The sequence below is a fragment of the Cucurbita pepo genome, chromosome 16 (genome assembly GCF_057944985.1).
Source record: "Cucurbita pepo subsp. pepo isolate OVF chromosome 16, ASM5794498v1, whole genome shotgun sequence".
In the NCBI taxonomy this organism is placed as follows: Eukaryota; Viridiplantae; Streptophyta; class Magnoliopsida; order Cucurbitales; family Cucurbitaceae; genus Cucurbita; species Cucurbita pepo.
The window spans coordinates 1,843,630-1,864,202 of record NC_141813.1 but is presented as its reverse complement, the minus strand read 5'-3'; the positions used below and the strand labels follow the sequence as shown (position 1 = coordinate 1,864,202).

Sequence of the window (20,573 nt, the reverse complement as noted above, 5' to 3'; positions counted from 1 at the left end):
AAAATGAAAAAAATGTTGGGACCTCATGCATCAGGGGATACCCCTATTCCTTAACGATAGTACGCACGCGTACGCTATAAAGCAAGGAAACGATCATTATGTTTACCATAATGTAATTGTGACGGCTGCTACTCCTAACTGGTGTTCGGCATCAACAGCTACCAGAGAATGTTTGGTCGAACAAAAAGGAGCCCAGGAGGCGTGTGAACCGAACGATGGGTCCATACTCGCAATAATATATCTATATATATATATATATATATATACACAAAGGACACTAAAATTTAGGAGAAAGAAAGGGACATTTTGTGCCCACCATTATTCCCATAATGGCAGACAGCCCCACATGTCCATGCATTTATTACACGTAAACAGGAACATGAAATATCCTCGAACTCCTATGTTTTAATATTAATCATCAATGTCGGATTTCTTTCCTTTATTCTCTAAGGACAATGACAAAACCAATACGATTGGTCGACCCCATCCTCCTCGTGTTTCGGTACCATTCACAATTAGTAATGTGATCGTAACGGTATGGTGTGGCTCGGGAATGAATCAAAGTAGAGCTCGTAGGGTACGTGATGTGTTTTCTAATAAGTGAGAATCAATGTATAAAAGAGAACGTATGCACATTAGGTGGTATTGGTTGATGTTGAACGGTCAATCTTATTGTAATGTCGGAGCCCGACTAGAATTAATTCTTTTATTTTTAAATTTTCATTTGTGGAGTTTTATTAAGAATAGATAGGAGAGAAAAATACTTACAAACACTAAGTACTTTTATAATAACTCTCATTTCTCATTTTTGTAGGTGACTGCTATTCATCGTTCAAGGTAGAGGAGTGTTTTTGAGCTACATGGTTAACGAGGGGGTCATCTAGAGGCGTCAGTAAAAGAAATAGTAGGAAAGAGTTCGAATATATCAAACTCGTTGGATCAACCGAGAAGCCAAACTAAAGTCGTTAGAAAATGTATTCTACAACTGGCTCTGAACTGTCTAAGTGGGATGAATGGAGAAATTGTTGTGACTCAGTAAGCCGAGGGTCTCACTTTCATATTGGAGTCCAACTCCCAATTTCTCAACCTAACCGATGCTGGACAACCTTAATTTATTTTTAACCTAGCCCGATGTTTTTGGTATTCGGTTCGGAGTTCTAACTTTGGTTTTGATCTAAGGATCCTAGTTCTAAGGTTCTAGGTTCTTAGTTCTAAGAACTTGATCCTGATCCATGTTCTAGTTCTTATCTTTAGTTTTTAGTTCTTGTTCTTGATTCTTATTCTTGTCGTTAGTCTCGTTCTTAGTTCTTGTTTTGATCTTTTCTCGTTCTATTCCCTAAGACACTCCTTGGGATTTACGATACAAGACATGAAATTGACAATCTGTGTCCAATGCTTCATGCATCTCAAGCAATATAGTCGGAATCTACCTCCAAGGTTTCTATGTTCCAAGCGACGTAGTCTGAACCTGCATTTAGGGTTTCATGCATTCCTTACGATACAATATGAAACATATACCAAGGCTTCATACATTCCAAGCGATGCAGTTTAAAAGTCTATACTCAAGGCTTCATACGTTCCAAACGACATAGTCCAAGGCTTCATACATTCGAAGCGGTGTAGTCTAAAACCTACATCTAAGGCTTCTTACGTTCCAAGTGATGTAGTTTGAAAATCTACATTCAAGGCTCCTTACATTCCAAGTGATTTAGTCGAGTCATGAATATTTTGTACCGTGAGAGGTTTAGGAGTTTCTTAGATTTTGAGTTCGAGGACCTTTGTTCTGAATTCTTGAGTGATACCTAACATTCTTCTACCAAATTTTACATAATTGCTTAGTTTAGCTACTTAACCTTATCTAATGACTACCAAATTTTATATATAACCTTAATATGTCATAACGGAGTTCATTTAATGGGTTATTTTAACGTTACTTAGTTCTCGAGCAAAACACTCGATTTAAGTCCTTAACTCACGGTTCTTTACTTGATTCTTCCATAATCCATTAAATCTTACTTAACTTAAGGTTCGTATTGAAATCTAAGTGATTAAGTATGTCTTAATAAAAGTCCTGATTGACTACTTACCTTTTCGTTGATGTTTCGGTCCTCGTTTCTCAAGTTTTCAGTATCCAAATTGCTCCAAATTTTCTTTGGTAGATCAATCTTTGAGTCTAGTTTCTGGAACCATAAAAAAATTTAAAAAAATTGAGAAGGTCATTTTTTAGTTGACTTGGGCGATTCAATTGAATTAGTCATGCCATCATCTCCTTCGGACTCGCAACCCTTTCATCGATAGCTCTGAAACTCGACCTCCACAATCTCTTGCAGTGGCTTTCTCTCCTCGATTTCTTCATGAAACTTAAAGGTCATGTTGCAAGGAAGAACTACGTATCAATTTCATACCCTATCGTGGACTGTAGCTGTGATGTCCCACATTGGTTGGGGAGGAGAACAAATCACCCTTTATAAGGGTGTGGAAACCTTCCCCTAGCAGACACGTTATAAAGCCTTGAGGGGAAGCCCGAAAGGGAAAGCCCAAAGAGGACAATATCTGCTAGCGGTGGATCTAGGTCGTAATAAATGGTATCAGAGCCAGACACCGGACAATGTGCCAGCTTTCTCGTTGTTCCCCGTAGGGGGGTAGACACGAGGCAGTGTGCCAGTAAAGACGCTAGCCCCAAAGGGGGTGGATTTGGTGGTGGTCCCACATCGATTGGAGAAAGGAATGAGTGCCAGCGAGGACGCTGGGCCCCGAAGAGGGTGGATTGTGATGTCCCACATTGGTTGGGGAGGAGGAACAAATCACCCTTTATAAGGTGTGGAAACCTTCCCCAAGCCCAAAGAGGACAATATAGGACTTATAAGGTGTGGAAACCTTCCCCAAGCCCAAAGAGGACAATATCTGAGTCGTTATAGTAGCCTAAGTTATAAGTCTTCCACTCACCAACCCTAGAAATTTAGGGTAGTTACAGTAACCCGAACCAATCATTGTTGTGGCCGTGGTGGTGGTGGCAGCCATGAATGGATGAGGGTGAAAGTTGATAGGAGGGAGAAAAAGCATTAGAGTTCATCCCGTCTACTAAAATCATTGTTGGATGATGGAAGTCCCACATCATGGGTTTATAAGTTTATAAGTGAGGAGTGTGTGGGTTTATAAGTTTATAAGTGAGGAGTGCTAAACTCCATTGATGTGAGGCCTTTTGGGGAAGTCCAAATCAAAGCCACGAGAGCTTATGCTCAAAGTGGAGAATATCATATCATTGTGGAGAGTCGTGTTCGTCTAACATGGTATTAGAGCCAAGCCTCCTCGAAGACAGTAAAAAATGACTAAGACTCCAAAGGAGTCGAGCCAAGCCTCCTCGAAGACAGTAAAAAATGACTAAGACTCCAAAGGAGTCGAGCCAAGCCTTCTCGAAATGTTAGAACATTTAGACAACTTTTGATAAAACTCGTATTTAAATTCATTTACTTTTCGACCGGTCGGAAAAAAAAAATGATGGATTGAAAATAAAAATTACATAGAATATTGACTCAAAGGGACAAATTCTGCCACATTCACGTTCCAATCAAAGTGGAAAAAAGTTTATGAAAAGAAATTAATATTTAGGGGTCCGAAAATGAGATGTGCAATCATGTTCTAATGTTACGTTCATAATTACATGCGAACAAAAGGCCCTCCTCCATCATTTGGGTCCAATTTAATATTGTGACATTCTCATTATTTTATTGTTTCTTTTACGAGGAGAAGTTTGTTCTCACCACGCTCACGACCCGATAAGAATCATGGTGTTCCAAATGGACTGATTATACGATCCAATGCCAAGACCAAGAAGATTCAACCCTATTACACGATCCAAGGCCAAGAAGATTCGTTCCAAATGAACCTATTCATCTACAAAATTGGATCGGTTCGGTTCAACCATAGAAATGAATGTTTGCACGGTTGAAGTTGGAAAACTTTAAAATGTCAAAAACAAGGTTTGAACGTGAAGCCCAAATCTCCTTCCCCACTCAAACATATAAACGTTTGTGAGAAGACTCCATTGTTTTTTTCGTTTTCATTTTGTAATGGTCAAATGGTCAAAATTGACTTTGTCTTTTGTGGAGATTAAAGGGGATCGGGATTGAATCCCGGCCACAAACGTCTATTGTCAAGAGACTATAAATACCCACAATATGTTAGGTGAAAATTAGATTGGTGGATGAATGAAATTGAGATCTCGAATTGAGACATTTTCCTTCGAAATCTAAGCATCAATTTTGTCATTTCTAAGTTTCAAGCAATTCTTGTGGTAGAATTGCATCCGAGTCATTCAATCAAACATGGATCAAGTTCGATTGTGAAGTGACTCAATTTAGAACAAGATTCCAAATCTTGCTTCTTCTAGATCTTCGATCATAAGAGATAATCTAATTCTAGCTTTATCTCTTGGTTGATCCAAATTTCGTATAAGGAGGTGTTAATTACTTTGATTCAAGGGTTCTTGCTTCAACAAAAGGTTGAATCGTTGGGCTGAGGATTAGAGTTTCCTTATCACGACCCAGGTGATCTGCCAATGATAGTAAGAATTCTCCCGTTTTCTGGTCAAAAATCTACTCAAGACCTCTCTTTTCATACCATTACAACATGCTCTAGTCCCGAGTTTTTTCCAGTGGTCTCTAGCGTTAGAAGAAGTCGTGTTCGTCCTAGATCCTTTTCCTCTACCTCTCATCTGCTAAGGGATTCAGTATCTATCTCTACATATATTTTCAAATTGTGAGATGGTTGACCTAGTTTTAATATTGTGAGATCCCACATCAATTGAAGAGAAGAACGAGTGCTAGCGAGGACGTTGGGTCTCAAAGGGGGGTGAATTGTGAGATTCCACATCGGTTGGAGAGAGGAACGAAACATTTTTCATAACGATTTGAAAACTTCTCATCAGTAGACACGTTTTAAAAACTTTGAGATAAAGCTCGAAAGGGAAAGCTGAAACAAGATAATATCTACTAGCAGTAAGCTTGAGCTATTACAAGAGTATATCTATTATATTTTAAAATTTTTACTAAAGTATTAAAAAGTATATACTAACCAGATATTACGTTGCAGAAATCATATCAGATGACGTATTAAAGAATTCGTGTCGTTTTTTAATTTATTTTTAATTTTTAGACTTCTTAATTTATTAAAAAAAAAAAGCATTTTTATTTTTATTTTATTATTTACACTTTATTTTAAAAGAATTTGGGTTTGTATTAAATGATGAATTATGATTTATAAGACCACATGTCTTTTGTAAATTCATGAATAAATACTAATATTTTATTTTGGTAAATCATATTGATGCATAAAATAATTAAATATTAAAACATATATATAATAAATTTAACATAAATTATTTATTTATTTATTAATTAAGGTACAATCTAGTTAAATTATTAAACATGGGTACACGTAAAACGAATAATTCAATTATAAATTAAAAATAATTAAAAAAAACAGTCCATATTTATAAAAATTTATTTTATTTTTATAAGTGCATAATAATTAATTATGATTTTCCAAAAAAAAAAAATTATTTGGAAAGATATAATTAATAAGGAATAATAACTAATAAGATTTATGATAATTAATATTTTATAAATAATTCACTTATTTTGGAGTATTGTTAATGCAAATCTTTATTGTTATGGTATTTCTTAAAACAAAAATAGTTAGCTTAATTTGCAATAATAAAATTATTAAATTATTTTTATTTCGAAATTTTCTAAGGACAAAAATCTCGAGTCGGTTGAATTGATGATGCAATCTGAATAGAGTTCACAATCCAACCCTCTATTTTTTTCAAGATGAAATGGGTTGTCAGGTTTTTTTTTTTTTTTTTAATAATTTTTATAAAAACCTGCTTATCCACAATGTTCGAATATGAAACAGTTACTCGTCACACTGCAATACTAACATTGATTATAAACGTCGAATATTTTTAATTTTCATAATAATCTTAAGAGTACGATATGGTAGGTTTGGGTTGTAACCCTCCAACAAAAAATATGTCAACCCCACGAACTGACCCGAATTTTAGGTTTTTTAAAAAATTCAACCCAACCCAAACCGAAAAAAATCTAACCCAATCCCGCCTTCATGATTTGGGTTAGATAGTCATAATGGATCAAATTCTCGATTCATTTGAACATCCCTAAACTTTTTGAAACTTTTAATTGAGATAACTTACCCTAAAGATAGCTCCCAGATATTTATAAGAGATAAAAATATAATATTATAACTTCAACAGTCGTTTTTTAGTTGGATTGAGAAAACCATTTGAACCAACTCGAAATTTTGGTTTGGTTGAATTGGTGACCCGAGCATCTTGAATAGATTTCGCAACCCAACAGCTAAGCCCACCGCTAGCAGATATTGTCCTCTTTAGACTTTCCCTCTCGAACTTCCATTCAACATTTTTAAAATGGGTCTGATAGTAGAGATTTCTACACCCTTATAAAAAAAATGTTTAGTTCTCCTCTCTGGAGATCTCATATCAAATATTCACAATATTTTATAATTTAGCATAAATAAATAAATAAATAAAATAAGTGAATCGGACGGTTGAGAGGGAAATGGGATATATATATATATATAAATATATAAATAAATAAATATATATATATATGAGAAGCAGAGGAACAAAGCCTTGGCATACAGTTACCACTAACCTCGATTTATCTTCCCCATGATTCGCTTCTTTCCTTTTTCCACTGCATATGCTTAAGCTTTTATCGTGCTCTAATGGCTTCTCTCGCGCCTAAACTTTTTCCCTCGCTTTGAAACCCTCCATTTCCTCTTCTCCACTACGACGGCGCCTACGATGCTGCTACCTGACCCTGCCGCTGGCCATGGCGGCTCTGTGGTCGTCGTCGGGGTCAGAATGGAACTACAGAGTCGGGAATTGCTCACTTGGGCGCTTGTTAAGGTTGCTCAGCCTGGCGATTGTGTCATTGCTCTTCATGTTCTTGATTCTGCGGCTGGTAATTGTTTTGTGTTTGCGACCTTGTTTCTCTCGCTTCATTCCGTGGTTTGATTTTGCTTTGTAGTACTGAGTGTGGAGTTTTCTTTGGCTTTCTGTTGTAGTTGATGAGGGGAAGTTGACTTTGCTCTCTCTTGTGAAGTCGTTTGACTCTATGTTGTCCGCTTATGAAGGATTCTGCAACCTGAAGCAGGTTAGAATGTTTGTGAATCGAGAGTTCTTTATTTCCTTTTTTGCTGAAGATTTGAGCGTGGAATTGTTGCTTGTGTAGATTGATTTGAAGCTCAAAGTCTGCCGAGGATCGCCGGTCCGGAAAATCATTAGACGGGAAGTGGATTCGTACGGTGAGGCTTCTCTAATTCTCGGTACTTCCAAATCTCACCATAGAATCCGTTCGTCGGCCTCGGTTGCTAAGTACTGCGCTAGAAAATTGCCGAGCAGATTCAGTGTTTTAGCAGTTAATGGTGGCAAAGTCATTTTCCAGAGATTAGCGACTTTCTCAACTAAATGCCAGTCTCGAGGTTGCAATTATTTCACTTTTCTTTTTTGCTTTTAGGTTGTGAGTTCTTGTTTAGTGCTTAGATCATGATTTCCCCCTTTTTCTTTTGCCTAATTTAGCAGACAAGGGTAGGGACAAGAATTGTGCTGCCATTGTAGATGTAGCTAATGAAGCAAAAGCTGTTGGGTTGGCTACAAACTTTATCGACAGTCATATTTGTTTACAGAAATCTGACTCTGGTTGTAATGATAAAACGGAGAGGGACTCCGTTGAGGGTACTCCATCTTCGCTTGAACGGAATGATTCCGGGACTGATTTGGTTGATGAGTTACCTGAGGAAAATGCTGTGGGGAATTCACTAGCTTTAGTACCATTTCATAAGCCTCAGGGATCGTTGAAGTCGAATTCCATTGTGAGCCGAGAATCATCACATTGGAAATCGAGTTGGCCGCTTCTACGACGTATATTTTTGTCCAAGCAGCATGTAGAGAAATCTTCAAAGAAGTTTTCTATGTTCCAAGGCGTATTGCACGTTCCAAACATCCAGTCGTCGTCCTCCTCAGCCTTGGTTTATCCAGATCAGAAACAGAACAGTTCTGATCAGGATCAGGGTTCCACCATTGATAGGGAGTGTGGTGCAATTGTGCCATATGGGTCCGGCTACATTTTCGGAAGCCTTCCTAAAGAGGTATTGGATTTGAAGGATAAGTACTCATCCACCTGCAGATTGTTTACTTATGAGGAACTTTTGTCAGCAACGTCTAATTTTATGCCTGGTTTGTATCTATCTTTTCTCAATTTCCTCGTGATTTTGGGACTGGATGATTCTCTAACAAGTATTTATGTGTGTGTCTTTTAGAAAATATGGTTGGTAAAGGAGGTAGTAGCTATGTTTACCGAGGGCTTCTTCCTGATGGCAAGGAAATTGCTGTTAAAGTTCTGAAGCCATCTGAAAATGTTCTTAAGGAATTTGTTCAGGAAGTTGGGATCATTGCGACTTCAACTCATAAGAATGTTATATCTTTAATGGGTTTTTGTTTGGAGGACAATAATTTACTGTTGGTCTATGGTTTTCTTTCAAGAGGAAGTTTGGAAGAGAATCTTCACGGTAAAGATCTATACTACTTTTGAAGAACACTGATTTGATTTTTGTTAACTATGTTCTTACTATCAATTGGTTGTTTTATTTAAGGTTGTAAGAAGGATGTGAATTCATTTGGTTGGCAAGAGAGGTTTAAGGTTGCTGTTGGTGTTGCTGAGGCACTAGATTATTTACATAATTGCAGGGAGGAACCTGTGATTCACAGGGATGTGAAATCCTCTAACATTCTGCTTTCTGAGAATTTCGAACCTCAGGTTTCATGACATGTTCCTTTCTCATATTCTGTATCTTTCAAAGGGTTCCACTATCTGATTGATTACTGATGGTTATGTTTTACGACCCGTTCAGCTTTCCGATTTTGGGCTTGCTAGTTGGGCATCCTCGTGCTTTCAAATCACTTGTACTGACGTAGCTGGAACGTTTGGGTATGCAGTTTCTTCTCCGCTGTTTCGATGTCACGCAGTTCATGTTTTTCGTTATTTTTATGAAGATTTTGGTGTTCTTAAACGCGATATTTGATAATGTATTGTTTTGAGCATGCTTCATTCCTTTATGGCAGTTACTTGGCTCCTGAGTATTTCATGCACGGCAAGGTGAGTGACAAAATCGACGTTTACGCATTCGGTGTGGTACTCCTTGAACTACTTTCAGGTAGAAAACCAATCACCGACAATTGTCCCAAGGGGCAGGAGAGCCTTGTCATGTGGGTAAGTGTCGAGTTTTTTCCTATTACCATCCATTACAATGAAGGTCAGAACAATGTGTATGATGTTGAGGATTGTTGGGAGGGAGTCCCACATTGGCTAATTTAGGAAATAATTATGAGCTTAGAAGTATAGAATACATCTCCATTGGTACGAGGCCTTTTGGGGAAGCCCAAAGCAAAGCCACGAGAGCTTATGCTCAAAGTGGACAATATCATATCATTATAGAGAGTCGGATTCCTAACATGGTATCAGAGCCATGCCCTTATCTTAGCTATATCAATAGAATCCTTAAATGTCGAACAAAGAAGTTGTGAGTCTCAAAGATGTAAAAAATGACTGAGTCGTGATTCCTAACACTGATGTGCATATGCAATACAGGCAAAACCAATTTTGAAGGAAATCAAAGTTTCAGAATTACTAGATCCAAGCCTAGGCAGCGACTACAATGACGATCAAATAGGTCGAATGATTTTGGCTGCTACTCTTTGTATTAGACGAGCACCGAGACTCCGTCCTCAAATCAGCCTGGTAAGTTGACTACGAAATGCACGACGCTATCAGCCTCTTCCACTTGTGTCAATGCTTGTCTGTGTCATCAATGGTCGTTTTCCCTTTGACCCATTCATTTGTTGTTTTTTTCAAAACTTGCAGGTGTTGAAACTTCTCCAAGGAGATGAGGAAATAACAACATGGGCAAGACAACAAATCGATGAATGCGACGAATTCGACGCGAGTGATGGAGAACCTCTACCTACTAACATTCAATCACACCTTAACCTAGCCTTGCTTGGCTTGGAAGATGACTCACTTTCTCTTGGCAGTGGAATTCAAACCATCTCCATAGAGGACTACTTGCAGGGCAGATGCAGCAGCCGCTCTTCAAGCTTTAACTGAAATCGCTCACTCTCAATCAAATCAGCCAAATTTTAGGTATTAACATCTTACTCCAACTCCCTTTTTCTTCCATAGCTTTGAAGGGCTTTTTCTTTTAATCTTTGTACTGATTGAGATTGAATAGCTGTTCATAGAAAATCGTGGGTTTGAATTAAAGGAGATGATGTGAGAGGCCTCTGTAGATATCAGGCTACTTATTTCTGAATTTATTGTGAAGTTTGTTAGGAATGAATAAATTTTGTTAGGAATCACGACTCTCCACATGGTATGATATTGTCCACTTTAAGTATAAGCTCTCATGACTTTGATTTTGACTTCTCCAAAAAGGCTCATACTCATGAAGATAGTATTTCTCACTTATAAACCCATGATCTTCCACTAAATTAACCAATGTGGGACTCACTCGCAATAATCCTCAACAATCCTCCCCTCGAACAAAGTACACTATAAGCCTCGAGGCTTATGGAGCTCTCAAATAGCCTCCCCTTAATTGAGGCTCGACTCCTTTCTCTGGAGCCCTCAAACAAAGTACACCCTTTGTTCGACACTTTAGTCACTTTTGACTACACCTTCGAGGCTCACAATTCTTTGTTCGATACTTGAGGATTCTATTGACATGATTAAGTTTAGGGCATGACTCTGATACGATGTTAGGAATCACTCTCCACAATGGTATGATATTGTCCACTTTGAGCATAAGCTCCCGTGACATTGCTTTGGGCTTTCCCAAAAGGCCTCGTACCAATGAAGATAATATTCCTCACTTATAAACTCATGATCTTCCACTAAATTAACCAAAGTGGGACTCACTCCCAATAATCCTCAACAAAGTTTTCCGTGGATCTACTTTGAAAAGTTCAAAGATTATCCCTTGGGGTCTCTTTTTCTTTGTTTTGAGTAGCTTTCAGCTTTATGAGAACCAATGAAAAGGAAACAAATGGGTGGCTGTGTTTTACTATTTAGTCAAAAAAGGGAGTGAAAGTGCACAAAGTCTAAATTTTTAATTTTAATGTTCTAGGAAAGTTCAAAATTGCCCAAGTTTTGACATAGAATTGTGCATATTCTCTTGGAGAATGGGCATATTTTGATTTCTTCTTTTAACGATGCATTCACGTAGAGATGTCCCGGTGCCTATTCCCGCCTTTTATTTCATTCTCTATTCCTGTTTCTGCCTCTTATTATATATAGTTGTTTATGTCGTAGAAATTAAAATATAACTAAATTGAGCTTTCAAACGAATCATAATAAAAAAAAGAGACTATTTGGGCAACAATTGAAGAAGTCGAAGATAGAGAAGGAAATCAAGCCACATGATTCACCTAACGCCCCTAAGTAAAGAGTGCAAACCTTATGTTAAATGAAAACATGTATTTGAGCAAATGCTGAAATACCCTATGGTTTGTTTGCTAACGTAGCAAACGATATGTGTCATTGTTATTCCGTAAGTAATCTCCTAACTTGGTTAAATATGCATGAACACATGACCAAAAACATATAACGTGTGTTATATGACCCAAATCTAAACGATATAAACATGTCATTTCTATCTATAGCCAAGTGAACGATTAGCCCATGATCTAAGCTGTATTAATTATCCAGTGTTGCATAAACAAAAATCCTAGAATATCTTACCTGAATTGATGAAGATTCACACTCGATTAATGGAACTAAGTCTCACCCATTTTAACACTTCGTGAAAATAATGGACACTTACCGGTGAAACACTGACGACCGCCTGACAATGGTTAGGTAAAAGGACACTTAACGCACACATTCGAGCTCAAAGTTGTGACCTAATCGAGCTGAGTTTGTTTTGATCAATGGAGTGTGGTCAAGGGTCCCTCAAGATGATTTTGAGAGATTGGTGCTCAACGTGAGATCAAATATTACTTTGAAAGCATCCAATTGTCTAAGATTAGCTTAATCAACCGAAAAAAAAGTCTCATACCAATAGAGATATCGTCGCTTACTTATATACACAAACACGATCTTTCCCTTAATTAGTCAATGTGAAATTTCAACAATACTTAACAGTTACAACCACGAATTTATAGATTTTTAGTCCATTACATTATTTTGATTGTAATTCCTTTCGAGATGGAAGTCAAAATCGAAGAATCGAAGAAGCGGCACCTGCTTGGAATGATATTTCAAGAACAAAAGCAAATTCTAAACGCTCGAAGATTTCACTTCAAACACAATGATATTGACATCGTTCAACTAAATTTATACCTCTACAATGTTCGTGAAGATCTGTAACGAAGAATTCGTTACCGATTGTGATTTTTTATCTTTAAACACTTCATATATACAAATCAATTGAGAAATTTGAAAGAATTTGAGAGAAAATGGAGGATTTGTCAGTTGCTTCTATGTTGCTCTTTGTTCTTCAGCCTCTGACACTTCACCTTCTTCCGTTGGCTTCTTATATTCGCTTCCCATCTTCAAGTTTATGAGAAAAAATAACACCAAAAATAAGCAAATACGAGAAATAATCCATTTTTCGTTCATCTCCGTTCATATAATTTTTCGTTAGTTTTGTTCATTTCGATTTTCGTGTTCATACTTAGAAGCGTTTATTTTATTTTTTCTCTATTCAAAAAACGAGAAATTGAAAACAATAGCTGAAAACGCTATCAAACGAGCTCTTAAACGAACAATTGAAGAATGAAAATAACGAACCTGAGTGACTAGAGAGTACAAAGGCAATGTGCTATAACTGCAAAGAACTTGGACAATTCCACTGAGAGGAAGAATTTGAGCAAACGTTAATCGCCATACTTACGAAAATAATAATAATAATAATTTTCTTATTATTTGACGAAATTTATTTTAAACAGCTAAACACGAACATAGTTAAAAAAAAAAAATTACTTTTGGTAAAAAGAAAAGGTAAAAAACAATGAAGGTTAATAGTATTACCCGAGGACAAGTCTGGTGATGATAAAAGCCGGTCTCTCCATAATGCAAGACTTAAACCCATAAGTTGTCTGCCAATATTTTCAACCAAACGTAAAATCTTAGTAACTTTTTTATCTAAAGAAACGTCATACGGTGGCCGTTAAAAAGAAATAATCTTACCCAAATCCAAAAGAAGAAGGCAATCTCGAAAGAGTTTTGAAAGAGAATGAAGTGAATCAAGATGAGAACAAGAGAAGGACGAGCAAACCAAAAATGATCATCCGAGGGATTCACTTCATGGTGGCTACCCTGTTTCTTGATCTCGTTCTGTCGTCTTTGAAATCTATGGATGTCATGTTTTTGTTGTGCTTCTCTGTCATCGATTCTCCTCGAGTTTAGTTCTTGAGCCATTCGGGTAATTATGTATTCTAATTTTGCCCCCACTAAAAGTAGCATCTGAATCATATCAAGGTCAATACGTTAACATTGACGGCAACATCCACTCCCTCTCTCATTTTCCATCTAAACTAAGAATTTTCGCCCGGTTCGAAGAACTTACAATGAGGGGTAGAAAAGCCAACCAAAAGTAAGTGTGCCATCCTACAAGTAAAAAAAAAAAAACAGTAAAATTATTTGCAGATAAGTGATTGGTGAATAATTGAAAGGGTAAATAATGATATTTACCTTCAAGATTAAGCAGCAAGAAGAGCACTACAAAGGCCCAAAGATACCAACTACAAAATATTTAATTTATATTTCAATAATTTAGGGAAAAAAACTCAATTTTTTAAATTACAAAAAAAAAAATTATTTTGTCTCACAATTTTAATATTTTACACTTTTAGTTAAATAATTTAAGATAATTACGAGGTAAATTCTTTTAATTAATTTTAATAGTAATGAAAAAATTTGCGAAAACAAATTTAATTCTTTTAAATTAAACATCAATACCGAGATTAGAACGTGGGTATTTAGTAAAAAATCAAGGGTAAAAATGTAAATTTTGAAATTGAACGACTCTAAATTTAAGGGGTAAAAATGTAATATTTTAAAATTTATGGACTATATGAAAATTAAACTAAAAATTCAAGAATAAAAACGGACCGTAACATTTTGAAACATAGATACCTAAGAACAAAAGGGTATTTTTACCGAATTTAAATATTTTTTTTTAATAAACGTGAAAATTATATATGCTAAATCAAAAGGGTCTCACCTTATGCCTACAACTTTCTTGAAATCATGTTGATACGTCTTTGTAATATGGTCGTAGAAATTAAAGTTTGGTTCCCCGGGACAATGTTTCTGTACCATAAAACACGTTCAAATCACACAAACTATTAGATATAAAATTAAATCTCGAAAATTCAAAAAATTCTATTTAGTCTAAGAGATTATTTTTTTTTTCTTTAATATCGATTTGTTTGTCACAAAATTGAAAATTTGAAAAAGCTGCAAAATCGAAAATTTACGGACCTAAAGACACAAATTTGAAAGATTAGGACTAAATTCAAAAAGTCTCAAGGATAAAAATGTAATATTTTTAAATCTTAGGGACCTAATGGAAACTAAACACGTAACACAGGGACCAAAATGATATTTTCTCCCTTAAATTAAAATTATTAAGAACGAGCGCAAAAAAAAGAAAACCCTAAATTTTTCAAGTTATATCGATTAGATTAAACCCTAAACGTAAGATCTCACGTCGGTTAGAGAGGTAACCGAAACATTCTTTATAAGGGTGTGAAAACCTTCGATAATAGACACGTTTTAAAACCGTGAGACTGACAACGATACATAACGAACCAAAGCTAATAATATCAGCTAACGATACATAAATTAAATTATTTTGGTAAATAAATAAGGAAATTATATATAACCTTAATAAAGCCTCGTCGAAGAAAAATGTAATCAGACTTTGTGATCGATCCATGGAACTGCTTCACAAATGCCACCTAAAATATAATTTTTTTTTTAAATATTTAGAGCTTACGTCATAATTATTTTATATTTAAAAAATAAATTACTTTTGATATTTTTAATTTATTTTATTTGATTTTTCTATATTAAATTTAAAAACATTTAAACATACATGTAATTAAGAAAATATTAAAGAAACCATGTGAAAAAAATAATATAAAATCAAATATTTCTTTAAAAATTAAATCTTTGTTAGAAATTTAAAAAATAAAAATAAAAATAATTTCGAAATTAAAAATAATAATAATAATAATAAAATAATTAATTACCATCCAAGCTATGACCGCAGCATTTAGCCAATATCCCTCGGCACGTTCTTTAAACTCGTTATCTTTACCAGCAACGATGAAATTAAAAAGTTTAGCTGATTTTTAGTACAAATAATTGTAGAAATTATAATCGTAAATTACTTTAAAATAAAAAAAAATAGGGTTTCGCTATCTCTATTCTTGAACGACGTAAGTAAATAGGGTTTTGATTTAATGAATTGACTCTCCTTCACCTCGTAAACTTGGGTTTCACTATTCTTTCACGAGGGTTTCCCTATCTCTATTGTTGAACGAGGTAATGAATAGAGTTTTGATTTGATGAATCGACTCTCATTCACCTCATAAACCCGGGTTTCACTATTCTTTCATCAGAGTTTCACTATCTCTATTCTTGAACGAGGCAAGTAAATAGGGTTTTGATTTAATGAATTGACTCTTATTGACCTCGAAAACTTGAGTTTCACTATTCTTTCACGAGGGTTTCACTATCTCTATTCTTGAACGAGGAAAGTAAATAGGGTTTTGATTTAATGAATTGACTCTCCTCTACCTCGTAAACTTGGATTTCACTATTATTTCACGAGGGTTTCCATGTCTCTATTCTTGAACGAGGTAATAAATAGAGTTTTGATTTAATGAATCGACTCTCCTTCACCTCATAAACCCGGGTTTTACTATTCCTTCATCAGGGTTCACTATCTCTATCCTCGAACGAGGCAAGTAAATAGGGGTTTGATTTAATGATTTGACTCTCCTTCACCTCGTAAACTTGAGTTTCACTATCTCTATTCTTGAATGAGGTAAATAAATAGGGTTTTGATTAAATGAATCGACTCTCCTGCACCTCGTAAACCCAGGTTTCGCTATTCTTTCACCAGGGTTTCACTATCTCTATTCTTAAACGAGGCAAGTAAATATGGTTTTGATTTAATGAATTGACTCTCCTTCACCTTGCAACCTTGAGTTTCACTATTCTTTCACGAGGGTTTCACTATCTCTATTCTTAAATGAGGTAAATAAATAGGGTTTTGATTTAATGAATCGACTCTCCTTCTCCTCGTAAACCCGGGTTTCACTATCTTTATTCTTGAACGACGTAAGTAAATAGGGTTTTGATTTAATGAATTAACTCTCCTTCACCTCGTAAACTCGAGGTTTACTATTCTTTCACGAGGGTTTCACTATCTCTATTCTTGAACGAGACAAGTAAATAAGGTTTTGATTCAATGAATTAACTCTCCTTCACCTTGTAAACTCAAGTTTCACTATTCTCTCGTTCACGAGAGTTTCACTATCTCTATTCTTGAACGAGGTAAAGAATAGGGTTTTGATTCAATGAATTGACTCTCCTTCATCTCATAAACTCGGGTTTCACTATTATTTCACGAGGGTTTTATTATCTCTATCTTGAGCGAGGTGCACACCAAGCCACCATAGCTCCAAAGTGTACGTACGTATGTATGTATGTATATACGTGTTTGACTAAACGGTCAAAATTCGTATTAAGATTAAAATAGAATAAATATAGAAACTAATATGACATTTTTAACTAGAATAATTTACCATTTTGAGAATGTGCAAGTCCTCGATGAATAGAATCTTCCCATCTTTTCCACTGTTGTATCTAAACGAATTGAGAAAAGAAATTTTTATTCGTTTCTCAATATATTTTCAAAATATCCATTTCGATTACGAGTACGTTAACGGTGACGTTCAATAAATTTTCGTTTGATCTCGAGTGAGCGAGATTACCTTTGCAGCAGCTAGAAGCATGGTTATAGCACAAAAGACGACATGAACAACAGCCAACACAAATATGAATATATGGAGTTGATGCAAAGCTTCCAAAGACAATAGAGGAACCTTTCCCTGTTCATAAACATTTTCATATAGAAGAATCGAAGTCGTATTAAGAACAGAAACGAAGAACGAGAATGCTATCAAATGGAAGAATCAAAATAATATTAAGAATAGAAATAAAGAACGAGAATGATATCAAATGGAAGAATTTAAATAATATTACAAACAAAAACGAAGAACGAGAATGCTATCAAATGGAAGAATCAAATAATACTAAAAAGTTAACGAGAAACGAGAATTCTATCAAACAAAAGAATCGAAATAGTATTAAGAACATAAGCAAAGAACGAGAATCGTATCATATGGAATAATCAAAATAATGCTAAAAACTGAAATGAGAAACAAGAGTCTTATCAAACAAAAGAATCGAAATAATATTAAGAACAAAAAAGAAGAACGATAATGCTATCAAATGGAAGAATCGAAATAATATTAAAAACCAAAATGAGAAACGAGAATCATATCAAACAGAAGAATCGATATAGTATTAAAAACAGAAACGAAGAACGCGAATGCTATCAAACAAAAGAATCAAAACAATATTAAAAACAAAAACCAAGAACGAGAATGGTATCAGATGGAAGAATCGAAATAATATTAAGAACAGATATGAGAAACAAGAATGCTACAAACCGAACCCTTACTTTTCGTAAACAATGTTGAAAATTAGTATTGGTCGATAGGAGATGACGGTGAGTATTATATCGGTCGAGGGACGTAGGAGATGAGAAATGATGAACAACAGATACAGTTCTCTTGCATGGAAGCATATGGTATGCAAAATCTCTAGGCATACAGAACTGTCCAATTGCCCCTTGAAACACATTCAATAATAGGGAGATGAACCCTAAAATCATCAACTCTGTCCCATAAAAAAAACCCCAAAATTAATGATAAAGTTATAAGCTTTATTATTTGAATTTAAAAAACGACGTTTTTTCGAGCTTTGTAGAAGTAAAGCTAATTTGGGTCGAGTAAGTGCTCGGAATGCTAGGACCGTCTCACGTTGGTTAGACTATATAAGAAGATATTAAGTATGTTAATAAGAGCGATTGATATCAGACGTTCTTCGATTCAAAATTAAAAAATTATTTTTAACATTTTTTTTTTAATTTAAAAGAAAAATCCGAAAAAAAAATAATAAATTTGAGGAAGAACCTTCCTTTAATTTCAGCACGGCGTGATTCAGTTGATCCTGCTTTTTATGTTTCAACCACTGACCAATCAAAGAAAAAAAATTAATTAATTAATATTTAAAAAATAAATATGATAAAAAAAAATTATATAAATATTATTTTTATTATACATTAATAATCTAATTTATCAATTTTAATATCTCTATATTTATATTTTTTTTTAAATTTATTATGAACATTCATAAACGAGTCCTATTTTTAAAACTCATAATAATAATAATAATAATAATAATAATAATAACCATTTAAAATTTCCCGATGAATATTATTATTATTATTTAACGAAAGACGATAAAAATTAACTTCAAAAGACTCGTGAATATGTTGAAATTATATAGATTTATTATACTTAGTAGCTATAGTATACACGTGTGTGCGAAAGTAATACATTAACGATTTTAAATGAAATTTTAATAACGGGTCTAAATGATTTAATTGTGAAAGTTTAAGGTTGATAGTGTTGACGGGCCACACGAGGTCGAAATTGATTCAATTGTGAAAATTTAGGGTTGACAGTGTTAACAGGCCACACGTGGTCTAAACTGATTCAATTGTGAAAGTTTAGGGTTGACAATATTGACGGGCCACACGAGGTCTAAACTGATACAATTGTAAAGGTTTAGGGTTGACAGTTTTGACGGGCCACACATAGTCTAAACTGATTCAATTGTGTTTAGGGTTGAAAGTATTGACGGGCCACATGGGGTCTAAACTGATACAATTGTAAAGGTTTAGGGTTGACAGTGTTGACGGGCCACACATGGTCTAAACTGATTCAATTGTGAAAGTTTAGGGTTGACGGTGTTGATGGGTCACATGGGGTCTAAACGGTTTTTGTTTTTAGCTCTAAATTTCGACTTTTTTTTTCTAAATGACTAGTGAGAACGACATATTCGACAACAAAATGAAAATATATGTTTGAAGACATATTCACAGGACGTCTTTACTTACGTAGAATTTAGTATTATTTGATTGAAAATTAACATGAAAATGCTCGTTTTAGAAGCTATTGAAAGTATATGAACCAAAATGAAACGAAACCCGAACCTGTCCAAGATGATGAAGGCCACGTTCAAGAGAGAAGGAAATGATAACGATAATGGAGGAAACAACGGCGACGATCCATGTTGGAGTGAACTCAAACTTGGCATTTGGAGGTTCATGCACGATCCCCGTTGCATGATTCATCGTTCAAGAATACTTCTTGTTCTTGTTCTTCTTTTCGTTCTCGTCCTGGTTGTTGTTTGTTAGATGAATATGGATTCTTAAGGTTGCTATATTTGTGTACCAATTCCATTAGGGGAGAAGCAAGGAATAAGTTGGTAGCAGCAGCATAGGGAAAAGAATAAAGCATACGTTTGTATTCTACTCTTTATTTTATTATTTTATTTCGATTTTTTTTTTTTTTTTTTTTTTTTTTTTTTTTTTTTTTTTTTTGAGGGGAACAAGTGTGACGTCTAAGCTGTAAAATCGATTGAAATTTAACTTTTTGAAGTTTAGAAGTATCCTGCTAGCTACAACGTTCGAGGATATTTTGTGAATAAACTACAAGAATTAAGAGTATTCATATGACACGAGATAGGCCAATCTGGGTTACCTAAACCAAACCACAAAGGTCGAGTTAGGTTAGATTTTTTCTTTTTTTTTTTTTTTTTTGGTTTGTACTTTGTTGAATTTTTGGAAAATTGAAAATTTTGAGTAGGTTGATGGGTTCATTTTTTTAACGGGTCAACCCGACCGAGAATAGGGTTACACCCGACCGAGAATAGGGTTACACCCGACCCAATCCTACCATACTTTTAAGATTATTATGAAAATTAAAAATATTTAATATTTGTAACTGATATACACATCGTGTCTTTGGAAGGCTCCATATTTGAGTTTTATGAAATTTAAGTTATTAATATAACATATATTATGAATAAATATAATTTTTAAAATTTAAGTTATTAATATAACATATATTATGAATAAATTATGAATAAATATAATTTTTTAAAATAATGAAAAATTATAATTCAGGTGGCTCCCGTTAGTTTGTTCAAAAGGGTTTTTTAATCTAAATCTAACTCAGTTGTGTACATCTCGATCGATATCGAGATAAATATGATTATTGGGTAAAATTTAACCCGATCGGCAGTGATTTCCCAAGGTTAAGA

At 34.7% G+C, this 20,573-nt stretch overlaps 2 protein-coding genes across 3 annotated transcripts; one reads left to right on the top strand and one right to left on the bottom strand.

Annotated features, from left to right (window-relative positions):
• The first annotated feature begins 6,667 nt into the window (after positions 1 to 6,667).
• On the top strand, positions 6,668 to 10,415 carry LOC111777115 (protein kinase STUNTED). 2 transcript variants are annotated; one of them, XM_023656565.2, is made up of 10 exons: positions 6,668 to 7,007; positions 7,111 to 7,199; positions 7,278 to 7,527; positions 7,625 to 8,281; positions 8,365 to 8,613; positions 8,698 to 8,861; positions 8,956 to 9,032; positions 9,167 to 9,314; positions 9,693 to 9,842; positions 9,966 to 10,415. In XM_023656565.2, the coding sequence occupies exons 1-10, from the start codon at positions 6,848 to 6,850 to the stop codon at positions 10,206 to 10,208; spliced, it is 2,187 nt and encodes a 728-aa protein (XP_023512333.2). In that variant the 5' UTR covers positions 6,668 to 6,847; the 3' UTR covers positions 10,209 to 10,415. The 2 variants fall into 2 exon arrangements, with proteins under 2 accessions (XP_023512333.2, XP_086974438.1); XM_087118312.1 differs by having other exon boundaries at positions 6,669 to 7,007; positions 7,628 to 8,281.
• Positions 10,416 to 12,373: 1,958 nt separating this feature from the next.
• Positions 12,374 to 19,651, bottom strand: LOC111777123 (MLO-like protein 13). Its single transcript, XM_087118328.1, has 14 exons — positions 19,462 to 19,651; positions 18,377 to 18,434; positions 17,863 to 18,080; positions 17,111 to 17,227; positions 16,922 to 16,982; positions 15,359 to 15,420; positions 14,990 to 15,064; positions 14,326 to 14,414; positions 13,794 to 13,843; positions 13,669 to 13,709; positions 13,290 to 13,565; positions 13,131 to 13,198; positions 12,891 to 12,951; positions 12,374 to 12,650 (listed from the first exon to the last, which is right to left on the bottom strand). The coding sequence occupies exons 1-14, from the start codon at positions 19,600 to 19,602 to the stop codon at positions 12,579 to 12,581; spliced, it is 1,389 nt and encodes a 462-aa protein (XP_086974454.1). The 5' UTR covers positions 19,603 to 19,651; the 3' UTR covers positions 12,374 to 12,578.
• Between the last annotated feature and the right edge of the window lie 922 nt (positions 19,652 to 20,573).